The 15,154-nt window shown below is 37.8% G+C and overlaps 1 protein-coding gene across 1 annotated transcript in view; it reads left to right on the forward strand.

The window, feature by feature from the left end:
* stag1 (stromal antigen 1) overlaps nucleotides 1–15,154 on the forward strand; it is a 44,208-nt gene that overhangs the window by 18,950 nt on the left and 10,104 nt on the right. The window contains exons 2-16 of the mRNA XM_023352968.1: nucleotides 8,100–8,318; nucleotides 8,530–8,650; nucleotides 8,804–8,959; nucleotides 9,597–9,693; nucleotides 9,844–9,920; nucleotides 10,513–10,717; nucleotides 10,816–10,967; nucleotides 11,870–11,943; nucleotides 12,063–12,186; nucleotides 12,292–12,390; nucleotides 12,494–12,573; nucleotides 13,647–13,754; nucleotides 13,856–13,970; nucleotides 14,204–14,321; nucleotides 14,572–14,675. Coding sequence (XP_023208736.1) covers nucleotides 8,290–8,318; nucleotides 8,530–8,650; nucleotides 8,804–8,959; nucleotides 9,597–9,693; nucleotides 9,844–9,920; nucleotides 10,513–10,717; nucleotides 10,816–10,967; nucleotides 11,870–11,943; nucleotides 12,063–12,186; nucleotides 12,292–12,390; nucleotides 12,494–12,573; nucleotides 13,647–13,754; nucleotides 13,856–13,970; nucleotides 14,204–14,321; nucleotides 14,572–14,675 — 1,659 coding nt within the window. The 5' untranslated portion in view covers nucleotides 8,100–8,289. The remainder of the gene's footprint in view (nucleotides 1–8,099; nucleotides 8,319–8,529; nucleotides 8,651–8,803; nucleotides 8,960–9,596; nucleotides 9,694–9,843; nucleotides 9,921–10,512; nucleotides 10,718–10,815; nucleotides 10,968–11,869; nucleotides 11,944–12,062; nucleotides 12,187–12,291; nucleotides 12,391–12,493; nucleotides 12,574–13,646; nucleotides 13,755–13,855; nucleotides 13,971–14,203; nucleotides 14,322–14,571; nucleotides 14,676–15,154) is intronic.

A 15,154-nucleotide genomic window follows, 5' to 3' on the forward strand; every position in this document is an offset into this window, starting at 1 on the left:
CGAAACAAACTGAACTCTACTCTTCAGGGTTTCATAGTTGAGAAAAGTTTCCAAGTTGTCCAGGTTCTGAGGCAGCAATGCAGCCACCACCATGTTTGACTCTAGACATAATTTTCTTTCTATAAAATGCAACAGGATTCCAAAAAATGTTCTGCCTTTGCCTCATCAGTGCACAAAATATTTTACCAAAAGTCCTCTCTTTATTACAATGACCTAATAATTTCCTTACTAGAAATAACATTTTCCATGATTTTTTCCCCTCGACATGTTCACATCCATTTTTGGCTAGTCCTGGTGTCTCTTTAGGAATTATAACACAAGAACATACAAAAGTATCATTCAAAAAACATGTTCTAAAAGTAATTTATTATTTATATCAGGAGCAGAGGCAATGTCCCACTGCTATGTATGACAGAGCAGTTCCTGTGTAAGCTGGTATCCAATTTTAAAAGACAAAATATGACAGAGTTCACCTTTTTAGATGTTTTTAGCATCTTAAATAAGCGATTAAATGTGGCTTGTGTTACAAAAACAGCTCTGTTTGAATTCCCTATAGAGCAATGACTACTAATCTGACAGTCTCTTAAAATCATATTAAAAATAAGGCACTAAGATGAAGAATTAAAGGGGCGCATAAAACGACAATGAAACTTAATTGCATAATGTGCTTTCTACATATCTACCTATTACTGTATTATTTTTAAACATACTATATTGGACTTGTTTAATATATTAAAATAAGGAATTACCTGCACACATTCACTCTTCACTATAAAATTAACAGATAGATATGATAGTGTGACTCAAACACAATGGATGAAGCGAAGTAAAAGGTTCTAAAAATATGTAAAGTGTGTGTTTTAGCACATATTTGCAACCTGAGGTGTGAGGAAATTTAATCTCGTTTTACTGAGCTTACACAATTCATGTTCCTCAAAGGAAGTGTGCTAACGAAGACGCTGTGTTAACTTAAGGGGTTTTCAAGTTTATTCAGAGAGAAAAGTATATGAACCATAAATTACAGAGTTTTGTCACAATAAAAGCCTAGTCTGCAAAGTACTACAATACTACAGCTAAATACTAGTAGCTGTTTAAAAACTAACAGCCCTAAATTATGTGGATCTGTATGCATGTTTGTCCCGTTGCCTTGCGGTTTCCCTGAGCAATTGAAAACTCAAATAACGGAGTAATGTTCTTGTGCTATTCTGCTTGCTGTTACCTACAGAAAGTCTTGCTCTCACTCACTGTCTCGCAGCCTGAAGGAACCACATCTTTCAAGTTAAGGACCTAACATTGTAACTTAATATTTTGTGCTACTATTGTCATAACTATTAATTTAATTTTAAGAACAGTATTACTTCTGTCCAGTCTGTCTGGGCAACTGAACAACTTCGACTGCATGTCACAGCAATCATAACACAACAAGCAGTGCGTGAAAAACACACCTATATGTTTTGGTATGTTTTGGTTTTGGTAATAAGGGTCGTCTTCTTAATTAAAGAAGTGTGATTCTTATCTCTAAACTGCATACAGTAATTGCATTTTAATCATGTTTTAATATTTGTCGACACTTTAATGGACCCAATAGTGGAGAAAAGATTAAAAATAACAATTCTGATAGTTTTTATAGTTTTCAAAAATCATCAATTGAAACTTATCATTCTGATAAGTCAACATTTTTATGATAAATTTTTCACAATGCGTTATAAATTATTGAAGACCTCGACCAAGCGGCTGGTTATCAGTGACAGTCAGGCTGAATATCGTCCAATTGCAGTCATCACCAACCATCTTTTCTGTGCATCTCCATTCTTTACTTTGCTTTTATGGCATCACCATTTCAGTTCCTGTAATGTTGACCTTATTTAGTCACTTCCTCATGTACTTATTCTTCAGACGGAGTTATTGAAGCAAGCATCTGCATCCTCAAGGACTTAAAACTACTGTTCTGTTCTCATAATTATGCTGCTCTGTTGACTCTGAAGATAGAAATAGCATGCGACTCTGCATGGTTTGCATTAATGGCAATACATAAGACATGCACAGAATGTGAGAACCACTTCTTGACTCTTTTTCCCTCATATCATTAGTTAAAGAATCCACTCTTGTTCTTTTTTTCCCTCTGCACTCCCACAAAATACAGTAATAGCCCTCTGCGCACATCACACCATGTCTCAAGAGATAACAGCCAATTATAGCTGATGCAGTACAGGTTAAAGCTGTAAGAAGAAGAGGCCGACTGGCTGCAGCAGAAAGTCGTGTGGTCTATTTTATGTGATGCTAGCTGATTTTTACAAAATCACTCAGCACGAACTGTAAGTAAATAATAAAATCATAGAAAGTATAGTCAATTGTGTTGTCACATATAAGTAAATCCACACTTAAAATTAGCAGTGCACCAATATGAAAATTTGGGCCGATATTGATATCCAATATTAATATTTTTGATAAGACTGATAACCAATATTTATCAATATTATATATATATAAATATTTCACTACTGTTTCAACACCTTTGGGGGAAAAACAACCTGAAATAGATTAAAATAACTATCAGTTGTTCATATCGGCCCGATACCGATATGTTAAAAAAGGACAAATATTGGCCAACACCGATATCGGTGTCGATATATTGTGCATCCCTACTTAAAATCATAGGAAAAACCACCAAAACATTTCGTAAAGCTTTTGTTTGTCACCTGTCTTAATGATAGGATTATTAGATTTTACTAGAGAAAAGTTAGATTTTCTTTAGGGTTTCCTTTGCTCTGCTCTAGTTTGGAAATGTAGGCAGTATCAGTGTGACAGGTATGAGCAACCTGTTGTCACACTTGCCATGTTTCACTTTCTCAAGTGATGCTGAGTTATTACCAGCTGGAGAGACACGAGTTGTGTTTGTGGTCTGATTTGCTGCAGACATGAAAGGCTAAAATTAAAGACCGGCCTTTTGGCAGATAGTTAAATCATTCGAGCCCATCCGCGCATTTTTATTTGGAGTCAAAATCTTGTGTTTTTTCAAATTTGTGAAAGTCTGTTATGTTTAGTTTATAAGTTTTATTTTTTTGGGCAAGGGGGGAACCAGCGTTATTGTTTCTGCCCCAAGACGGAGGTTATTCAAAATCGTCTTAAACGCAAGTTACAATTTTTCGGCACTACTTGTTGAAAAATAGGGGAAAAGCAAATCTTAAAGCCAATTAGTGGAAAGATGTTGTGTGACACATCAGCTGGATTTATTTTTTATTATTTTACTTTGCTTGTACAGCCTCAGAAAAATGCAGCCACAATTGCATTTACTCAGCCAACTCATTAAAAGAACTGAAACAGTAGGAACAGTGTGAAAATTATAGGTAATCCTTGACATACTAACTGGTCTATGCTTGTTTTATAATTATACTTTTTTATGATTTTCCCAGAACTGCCTTTCTTCTCTTAGTTCTTTCTCGATGCCTATAGTGAAAGCAGCAAGATATAACAAATTTCTTGCTAGGTCAATGTTATAACTTGTTTCCGCGACAGCATGCATGTACACATTCTGGTATCAACTCTTTGATTTATTGGCTAATAAAGTTAAGTATGTTTAATGACAGTGTTTTTAAAATAAATTAGTTGGAACTCTACCATTTAGGTTGACTTATTGTATTCTAACTTTTAATGAAAGTACTGAGGTCTTACCATGGTAAGACCTCAAAAAATATTAGCCTTAAGAAATATCTTTAAAAAATAACTGGATATTAGTTATTTTTTATTGTTAAATTTTAGTTTCATAACTTGACCACATATAAACATGTATGTCATTAAAATAACAAGGTTGAAATATTTTAGAAACGCATAAATGGGCTGAATTGGATGGTGTAGCCACAATACAGGTCTTTTTATACAGGTATTAAAATTATACATGTGGGTTTATTTTGAATATTATTTAATGGCATCAATAAATTGATACCACTAAGCTTCCTTTTTGATAAGCATCATATCTGTTTTGTTCAGATAAATCGGTGCCAAGTTTTTTGTTCTGTTTATACCAATTGCAACTCTTTAAAACCTTTCTAAATCTCTGCTCGCATTTTGGTTAAACAGAGTTTTGATCAACCCTCCAGTTCTTAATAGTCCAAAGCTCATTTGACCTTTCAGAGTTCATCATTATAGATATTTGAAAACAATTCTAACCAGCAGAGGAGATTCCAATGGGTCTCTTTAAGTCATATTTAATGAAACACCAAATAGGCCTGTAATAAGCTTGTTCTGTTCTGCTCTCCCCCTCTTTGTGGTCCCTCCTGTTTCCACTCAGCCAATCAAATGTGCCTTCACTGGCAGGCTCATGACTCACACCAGTTTCTATAGCAACACCAGTCTGCCTCCTGGAGAACATGTCATGCATGTTAAGTGACTCTCAGATGCTCACTCGTCTCTTGCGCTTGCTCATAAGTAGACCCTCAAACAGACTGTTTTTAATGCACTCACACACTGCATGAAGTGAAAGTCTAAATTCTATTAAATATAATTTTTTACCTTTACCGATGAGTCATTCATACTTAGGGATTGCCAACAGTGAATCACTTTGAAATACTTCATTGAAATTAGTCCCATGAATATACTTAAGTCTCATAACCTGAAGTGCTATACTTATATGCTAGCATGTTTATGCAGCTATTTCAGTGTTTGTCCAGTTATTATTGTGCAGACAAGACATACAGAAACATTTTTCTTGCTTCATAAACTTGGCGCTTTGCTTTGAACATCGTAAAATGTAATTGCTGGAGCGGTTCACACAGCTTTCCCTCACATCAGGTACCAAGAGTTTGGTCAAATAAGAGATTCTGACACTTCTGACTTAAAAGTGCATTGATTGGGACCTTGACCTTATGTTTGGAACTGGATGATGACTTCCTTATTGTCATAAAATCTTTGTGACAGCTGCCAAAGATATCAAATCTCCATCGTCATCGCAACATCGATGGAAAAGAGAATATGTGGGTTCGTTGTAGTAATTATCTGAATATTTAGCAATAGCATTGCAATAAATTCTGGTATGTTCTTTTAAACTGGATACAAGTGGTTTAGAGTGTGCTCAATAAAGCCATGGCATGAAAAAGTAATAATTTAAAAAATGGCACAAAGTGAAATGTGTTCCAGACGTTTCAAATTACAATTCTCCTGATGAACTGAACTAAAAGTCAGCTGCCTCAGCCTTTGTTTTTCAGGCAGCTTTAGAAAGTTTGACAGCAAATCAGTATTTTTAGGAATGAAACGTGTGTGAGGAATAATTGCTAAGGTTCAGCAGGATCGCTTTAGGCTGTTTTCCAATATTTCAGCAAACTGGGAAGTCAAAAATAATTTGACAGCAATCAGCTACTATCAATACGCCACAGCATTTCTGTCGCTAGAAATAACATGCATTCAGGGACTTGATTGAATATGTACAGTTCTCTGACCTGCCGCAATCTGTGTTCACTTTTAGCAGCTATGAAAATAAAATAAAAACTTTAACAGCTGACTGCTCCAAAGTGAATGCTGTCAATGATGTCTGCTTTGTTTTCCAAAAGCCGAAGAGTAGTCCGGGAGACCGGCTGCAAATTATTAATAGCCCGCGGCCAAAGCTGCTACATTCGTCTGTTTGTTTATGTGCAGGTGTGAGAAAGCCACACAGGGCTCAAGTGTCACAAAAATTAAAGCAAACGAGCGCACGTCTGGGATTATGTAGTTGTTGGTCGGTAATGAGTCAGGCCGACTCCTGACTTACTCACTCGAGCGTGCACACACACACACACACACACACACTCACACACACACACACACACAAAAACACTACCACATTCAGGCAGATTCTTTTCCTACTCTCTGTTACTCAGACAATTTTTTTTGTGTTTGTTTTTAAATGAAGACATGTTGTGAGAATCCATTCAGATAAACTTGGCTTATCAGTGATGAATAGAAAGCTGAAATATGATATGGTAAACAAGAGCCAGCAGCTTATGTAGATCACCCTGTAAGTTGCAGACTGTGGAGGTGGGCTTGTTGGCATCTCTAGTAGTGAAGGGAAAAGTGCTAAACAATTCAAACATTAAACCTGCCGCTTCAGGCTGCATAGATATGCCATGAATTTCTTCTTACTTCTTTTATTTTTTGACAGTTCAGTGTTCTGCTCCTCAAGCAAAAAGCAGTGTAAAGACTTATCTGCAAGTCCCTCATGTACCGTCTCATAAAAGTATTCATATCCTTAAACTATTTTTCGGCACTTTTTTTCCCATGTTATGACTGCAATTTTAGCTGTATTTTATTGGGATTATATGTCTCAGACCAGTAGGAAGTAGTGCATAATTGTGATGAGGAAGAGAATCACACAAGTAACAAATTTGCTCACTTTTGAAAACATTTTGATGCACTGGATTTTTAAATTTTTCTTCTTTTTTTTTTTTAAAAGTGTCAGAGTGAAGCTGAAAACAAAAGCATGCCACACTTCTCAGATATTTGTTTGGGGCAACAAAAAAATCGAAAATCATTGACTACTTTGAGTTGGCCTCTTGCATAATAAAATCCTTACGTTTGTGATTATCATGTGATATGAAATGAATATGCAAAGAATGTACAGCAGTGAATGATCTGCGCTGCGTTTGTTTGCTTATTTATTTGTGTTTAGGTATCACAACTGTCTTATTTAGACGGCGCTCTTAAAAATATGTTTATAGGGTATATATGTTTATAATGCAATTTAACACCTGCGTCTATGTGTGTGCAAGAGTTTTGAGTGCCATCATTGCACATTGTCTCATTCCTTGCTGATCGGAATTAGTGGCAATAATAAAAAACAAGCTTCTATATCTTTATATGTCTTCTGTGCAGCAAAAGTATCATAATCCAATAGAAGAGGACATCAGCTCCTAACCTGGCATTATTACAGTGAAACAAACGTCTCGCTGGATTGCTAACCTAATAAATAAAGTCCTCCGGGGTTTTGTCTGAACTCGTTCAGCTAAGGCCGGTCTCTCCCGGCCAGAGGACAGCCCCTGTCTTATCTCTGCCTGCTTCTGTTGAAACAAGGCGCTCTCCTTCCCATGCTGCTCCGCACTACAAACACTGTGTGGAAAGCAGCATTTAAATACACACTCTCTTAGCCTGCCCCCTACTGTTGCCTAGATCTACTTTCAAACACACACGCATGCACTTTGACACACTCTGAGGGAAATCTGATGCTAAAATCCTCTGTAGGTGAACAGAATGACAACAGATGCTGTTTGTAGCCTAAATTGGTCTTGGTATATATTTTTAAAGGTAGTTTTCCCTTGTATTAAAGCCCAATTAAGCAATGTGGAGATTTGGGGTGGAGGACTTTGTGGAGCATGCTGCCTCTTGTGGTTGAGTGAGGTATTGCTCCTCCCAGTGTAGTTATTACTTTTAGTGGATTTGTTTAAAAAGTTGTTACTTTTTATCTTTGATTCTAAATTTGTTGAGTGATTGCCTACCTATTTTTTTTATTATGGTTTAAATGTTTTGTATTCATGCCATTTTACTATTTTTTTTTTCACGTTTTTATTATGCTGGATTTTTTTTGTTGCTTTTCAACTACAAAATATTCTTTTAAGTGTGTCATTAGATCATACACCTGCAATCAAATTGCTAATTTTCTCAAGTTTATTTTTATCTTTTTCCTACTGCAAAACCATGAAAATGCAATTATGCAGTTATTAGTTAAATTTATTTACTAAATAGCTTAAACTAATTATAAGTTGATATTTTGATCAATTCTGTACAATAGGTTGCTTCATATTTCTTTTTACAAGTTCTCCCAAACTATGCAATATTTTGAGCCTGTAGTTCTCAAATTGACCAGTTGGTGTCCTCCTTTCCACATTTCCATGTCCACGACTGTTTCAGCAGACAGACTGAATGGTCTCTCTTTGGTCATTTGATTGTTCTGTAAAAGTCACGTGCACTACAGCGCCACTCTGACCGCGACCTCTAACCTCATGTAAACTGTGACAGTTGTTACAAGTTTCCAGATGTGTATAAATGGCATGTAAATTCATCTTTCATTGCCACATTGACTGGTTTTGATATCCCATCTCTCTCTCTTTCTTTTTTTTTTTTCTTCTATCCTACAGCTGATGAGAGTTAAGTGCCGGCAAGTTGAGCGCCGTCCATCCAAAAGGCTCTCTCCTCCCCGCCCTTCCAGACCTTTTCCCCCTTCGTACCGGCAATCCCGTACCAGAGTGTTCACACCTCGACTTCATTCATTGCTGAAGACGCTCACAAGCAGAGCTGCAGAGGTCAACAGCTCCCCATCTAGCCAAGATGATCACCTCGGAGCTTCCTGTACTACAGTAAGAGAAACACCACAGTAATTATTTGTATTTTTTTTTTTTAACAGTCTTCGGTTTGATCTCCAAACATGTGAAGTTTTGTGTTTTAAAATAATAATAAAAAAAGAGTTTGCAGTCTTGTTTGTATTTGTAACGGGAGATCTGTTTGTGTGTTCAGAATTTGATTTTCTAAAGAAGTCGAACACTAAAATGTGGCGTTTTTCTCTTTAAGGGACTCCTCTAATGAGTCTGGGGCGACGGATACTGTGAGCTTAAGCATAAACATGCCTGAGATGGAAGACCCAGAGATGAAAGGCAAGAAGAAGAGAGGAAGGCCTGGAAAACAGACACAGGTAGAAGATTTTGTCTTGGTGCTAAGAAACAGGATCTGTATGAGAAATGACAAGAGTGGTTTTTAGCATGTGTGCACACATCTTTTTGCTGCTCCCCCCCCTTTTTTTACAAGTGTTTTTCTTTTTTCGTTGTTGATTTTCTGCTCTCTAAAGACGTCCAATAAGAAACCCCGGAAGTCTCCGACAGACAAGACACTGAGCATGACCAGAGGGAGGGGGAAAGCAAACGGCGTGGCTCAACAGAACGGAAACGGAGGGGAGCCCGTCACCCTGTTTGAAGTCGTCAAACTGGGAAAGAGTGCAATGCAGGTGATCTTTTCCTACTTTTTTATTTTTTTATCAACAACTAATCTTAGGTTTTTACAATCTCTAAGTATGGAATTAGTTTCTTGTGCTTTCCAGACTTTACAGACTTTCTCTTGTTTCACAGTCCTAAATTTGTGTTCATCCATCAGTCAGTCATCTTGTTTTCCTTCGACTTCATTCACCTATCCCTCTATCCGTTCATCCTGCATTCATGTTTTCTTTTGTCAACCCATCATCCATTTGCTCCTCTATTTGTTCATATATTAGTCTGTCATCTCATATTTCATCCATCCATCTGCAGAACTGACCATTCTTCCATGCTCTTTCAGCAAAGATTCAAAGTATAATCACTACAAAAATATCAGCCATAAATTCCTATTTTGCATGTACAGCTCTGCAGTGATTCTTCTTTTGAAAGTTTCTGATTTTCACCAACACAACCAAGTTATAATACATGAAAGAAATATTTATAGTGTCCTTTAATCCATTGCACAGTTTCTGGCTGTATATTCTGTTTTAAAATGTTCTTTGTTGCAAATTACAATATGTGACATAACCATTTTTTTTTTATTAGTTACTCATGTCAAAGGCTTATTTTCTACAGAACGTGAAAATTTGTCTTTTTTTTATGTATTTGCAGTCTGTGGTTGATGAGTGGATTGAAGCATACAAGCAGGACAGAGACTTGGCTCTGCTGGACCTCATCAACTTTTTCATCCAGTGCTCAGGGTGCAAAGGTGCGACTTCTATTTTTTTTTTATCTTTATGAAGATTTTACCCCATTATAACAGGTTGCATTTCTAATTTAGCTTCACTTTTACATCACCTCTTTTCTCACCTGACCGGAGCAAGAAATGAGAATGTGTCCCATGCTGTTGTGATTGCAGGCACTGTTAGGATAGAGATGTTCAGGAACATGCAGAATGCGGAGATCATCCGTAAGATGACAGAGGAGTTTGATGAGGTACCGGTGTTTTCTTCTTCTTCTTCTTTTTTTTTCTCCCAGAAAAACCGTGTAACACATAATTGTCTAAAACAATCACTAGAAGTGCTGGAGTTAGTCCACCTTGACTCCACTTTGACATCGAGAGATAGGCCAAATGACCTGAAGGATTGTTTTTGTTCTGTACATAAGGCCATTACCTTATAAGTACCCTGGTAATGGCCTCAACGCATCTCACAGTTGCACAATTGTTCCTTAGACTTAGACTGGATAATGCAGCACAACATCAGCTGCAAAAGGTCACATCTCTCCAAAAACACTTCATGTATGCTTCAGAACTAGACTGAAGAGCATTACCTACAGGAGATCTGATCTCCTGTTGGTATCATAGATACCCACCCCCAACATGGACTATTCACACTCCTACCTTCTGGCCTGACGGTCAACGACCACATTTACAATTGGAATGTGATGCTAATTTGAGCCATCAGAGTCGTTGGTTCTTTTGGCACTGTTTCAGTAAGTCTGGGGAGAAATCGAAAACCTAGTACTCCTAATTCGGTAGTACAAAATATACGTCCAGATGTTAAACTCTCTCACCTTGTGCCAACAGGACAGTGGGGATTATCCTCTAACTATGCCCGGCCCTATGTGGAAAAAATTTCGCTACAACTTCTGCGAGTTCATCGGCGTTTTGATCCGCCAGTGTCAGTACAGCATCATCTATGACGAGTACATGATGGACACAGTCATTTCGCTCCTCACCGGACTGTCGGACTCCCAAGTGCGAGCCTTCAGACACACATCCACACTAGCAGGTATTCACCGAGGATGTTGGAAATCGGTTTGTTAATAAGAAAAATGATTTTTGATCAAACACAGTATTGAATATTTAATACAAGTTATCTCTGTGTAGCGATGAAGCTGATGACGGCGCTAGTCAATGTTGCATTGAACCTGAGCATCCATCAGGACAACACTCAGAGACAATACGAGGCAGAGAGGAACAAGATAGCCGGCAAACGAGCCAATGAGAAGCTGGAACTGCTGCTACAGAAGAGGAAGGAGGTTGGTTGATGCTAAATCTGCCGTTTCACCTATTTTTTCTGTGTCACGTTTATTGGTATAGTACATTAACTAAAACAAGGCAGCTCAAAGTGCTTTACATCAGACGATCACTAATTATGAAATAAGCAATGCATTTTACATTTTGTCAAATGTCATTATCAGTATCATTAACTAAATACACATTAAATATGTTGATCACTTAATACTAATCAAAGGTAGCCCTAAGCATGTGAGCTTTTAGTCATGATTTAAAGGAGCTCAGTGTTTCAGCATCTTTGCAGTTTTCTGGTAGAAGCTAAATAATGCGTCTCCATGTCCAATTACATGAACAGATGTTGCCCAAGATTCATTCTAAATATTTCAGAATTTTTCCAACAAAATCTCACACGTTTTTGTTGTCGAGACAGAGGAGGTGGATTGATTTGTTTCCGCCGATATTATCCCTGAATCAATTCTAAAACCAAATTCTAAGTAAATGGAAGCAACAAAAAGAAAAGAAACATAAAAGGTGCAGACACAGCTAGTGAGTTTGAGCCCAGGACTCTTCACATGGTTCCTACACAGTCTTGAAGAATATGGAATTTGATTTATGTATTTTTCAGGCTTGTAATAGTATGGAAAGGGGAAAAGATTTGTTTCCTGAGCTTACTTGTGTTCCTGTTAGCTAAGTGTTGCACCCGTTCATTAATTTACCGTCCATCTTATCCATCTGTCCGTCCATCCGATACAAAAGCTGTATAACAACTTTCACCATGGTGTTAATTTCTTTAGAAGCAAAGTATGATAAGTTGCTTGAAACATCTGAAAATCCATTTATTGTTTTGTCTTTTTCCACATAAGGAAATACAATGTTGTGTAAAGGAATAACACTGAATGTGACCTTTGGGTATTTTTGTGTTTAGCTTCAGGAAAATCAAGATGAAATAGAAAATATGATGAACTCCATCTTTAAAGGCATCTTCGTGCATCGCTACAGGTAAACATTCATCTTAGCACCTTTCTAATTTATCTGATATTTTATAGAAGAGTTTTACATAACTATTGGGGTTTTTTTTGTAAACTACTTGTAACCGGGGTATTGTCTATATTTCGTAGGGATGCTATCGCTGAGATTCGAGCCATTTGCATTGAGGAGATCGGGGTGTGGATGAAGATGTACAGTGATGCGTTTCTCAATGATAGCTACTTAAAATATGTTGGCTGGACACTACATGACCGGGTGAGCACTCTGACGCACGACCACTTTTTACAGCGGTTCCAGTGAGATTTACATAACGGCAGGAGAGAGCGGTTTAATCCATATTTCTCTCTGCTTTGTTTTCAGCAAGGAGAAGTGCGTCTGAAATGCCTGAAGGCTCTGCAGAACCTTTACACAAACAGAGAGCTATTCCCCAAGCTAGAGCTCTTCACCAACCGCTTCAAGGTAATAGAATCAGAACCGCTTTCATGGCATACAGCAGCCCAGCCAATTTTAATTCAGTTCTTTTGCAATGTCTCCTCTGCTTAAAATGTGCCTGTCTTGGCAGGACCGGATTGTGTCGATGACACTGGATAAGGAGTACGACGTGGCTGTAGAGGCCATTAGACTGGTCACACTCATTCTGCAGTGAGTAGTTTGGTGTCTTTTAAAATGCCAGCACTTCCAGTGGCTTGCAAAGTTATTCAATCCCCTTAAACTTTTTGACATTTTGTCTTCTTTTTTTTACAACCACAAACTTCAATGTGGTTCATTGCGATTTTATTCTTTAGGCTAACACAAAGTAGTACATTGTTTTAAGGTGAACAAAACAAACATGGTTTTAATTTCCTTTCAGGGCTGAAATTATGTGCTTGATGGCCAGGTTGAGTCAGGCAATACATTAGGAACACAATATAAAGTCGTGTTACTCTACTTATTACTGTCTAAATAGAAGAGTAAGTTCTTGACACTGTTGAGGAAAGAAAGAAAATAGGGGTAGAAGTTCCATAGACTGTAACAAGCACAGTGCATTGGACAATGCGCCTATCAACACACACATCCCAGATGAGTCGCACATGACTCGGTTACAACAAGAGACAAGATGGAGCTGGAAGATGTTAAACAAAAGCTATAAACAGGAGAAGTTGTACTGCTTACTCAAACGGTGGTCAAAGCAGTAAAATCTTAATTAAAACTATGTTGGGTTTACTTTGGGCTTGAGCCTATGATTAAAGTTAATTAGTAGGATTGAATCAGGCTCAAACACAACATCTGCGGGTTGGATTTTTTTTTTTTCCGCAATCTAAATTCTTAATGGGTGTTGAAAGAATGTCTGAAGAAGTCTGTGTAGGAAAAACAAAAACGTAGAAGAAGGATCGTGAGACGAGATCTAAGCTGAGGTTGAATGCGAAACGCTGCATGGAGGAACACTTTTATTACACCTTCCCCACTTTGAAACATGTAGGAACACTTTCCTTGAGCAGAAACAGGGGAGTTGATGGGTGTTGTTGGGAAGATGGATGGAGTTAAAAAAAAACAAGGCAACCCTACAAAGAATTGAACACATACAATCCTAGAAGAACACATTGATGTTTTTGGTTGCAATGCAATAAAATTTGACACGTGTTGACGATTTTGAGTTAGTTTAAATCTTGGATACTTTTTGGATTAGTTGCTTATCAAAATGCATGTTTTTAAGCTGCTGTTGTTGTCTGCTTCAGGGGCAGTGAAGACGCTTTGTCAAACGAGGACTGCGAGAACGTGTACCACCTGGTTTACTCTGCTCACCGACCCGTTGCAGTTGCTGCAGGAGAGTTCCTTCACAGAAAGTAAGTCCAGCCCTGCCATACTCTTGATTAAGTATAACTTTGACCTATTATCAAACGGCTCTCTTCTTTACTTTCCACCTCAAACTCTTCGTCCACGCCAGGTTGTTCAGTCGCCATGACCCACAGGCTGAAGAAGCTCTGGCTAAGCGGAGAGGGAGGAGCAGTCCTAATGGGAATCTCATCCGGATGCTGGTTCTCTTCTTCTTGGAGAGCGAGGTAAGACGCAGCTCAACGCAAACTCCTTTTAAGTCGTAGTTTAGAAGACAGAGTTTCCGTCTTATTAATCACCAATCCACATTATGTTTGCTAGTTTTGCTTTTGCTAGAAATGTGTATCTCTAGATTACTGCAGTCACCAGGTGATTCCAAAAGAAATCTGTTTTAGCAGCGTGTTCCCCTAATGCCTTCAAAGCCTGTCTCTATCAATATTTAATGTGCCTTTGTGTCCAGCTTCATGAACATGCAGCGTACCTGGTTGACTCGCTGTGGGAAAGTTCTCAGGAGTTGCTGAAAGACTGGGAATGCATGACTGAACTTCTACTGGAGGAGCCCGTTCAGGGAGAAGAGAGTAAGGCCAGCTCTTTGAATCTCTGTTCTTGTTCTCTGTGGATGCCTGTGAAATGCCTCTGAGCTACTTCACATCAAGCACATCGCAGCTTGAGAAGCAGCAGGAAGACCAATGATGTAATAAAATCCCGTTTCATGAAACTCTAGCTCTGCTTTAATTCTCTTTGTCTCTGACTTTTGCTGATAATTGTCTCTAGTTAGTTTTATGTTTTTCTCACTGACTTTTTTTTTTTGTTTTGCTCTCTCTCCAGTGTTGTCAGACAGACAGGAGAGTGCGTTGATAGAGCTGACTGTGTGCACCATCCGACAGGCGGCCGAGGCACACCCACCTGTTGGCAGAGGCACTGGCAAACGAGTGGGTTATCTAAAAAAACAATACTTATTTATGCATATGATCTTTTTTTTAAAAATCTTTTTCAATTATATCCAAGCTTTTAGTTTGCAATGTTTCTATACTTTATCATTTCTGAAAAAGGCTGACATTGCTGTACCAATAGGTAAATAATGATGAATTAGTTTTGTGTGCTGAATTGTCTAAGAACGAGGAAAAATGTGGTCTAATGGTACCTTAATCAGGATGCAAAAAAGTAGCCTGTGGTGAGCCGATAATGCGTTTTTTATTGGCCAAGTGCCACAAAGTATAAATCAGATTGTTACTTTTGTGTTGAATTTTTGTTTTTATAATATATTTACCACCAGTGACCAAAAAAATATTTTCACTTTTCTACCAAATTCAAATTCACCAACTGCACAATTCTTGTTAAGTTAGTAGTTAGTATTTCAAAAGAGCAGAAGAAATCGTATGTTTTTTGAACAATAACAATCTGTTGCTAA

Source organism: Xiphophorus maculatus, chromosome 19 (genome assembly GCF_002775205.1).
Source record: "Xiphophorus maculatus strain JP 163 A chromosome 19, X_maculatus-5.0-male, whole genome shotgun sequence".
In the NCBI taxonomy this organism is placed as follows: domain Eukaryota; kingdom Metazoa; phylum Chordata; class Actinopteri; order Cyprinodontiformes; family Poeciliidae; genus Xiphophorus; species Xiphophorus maculatus.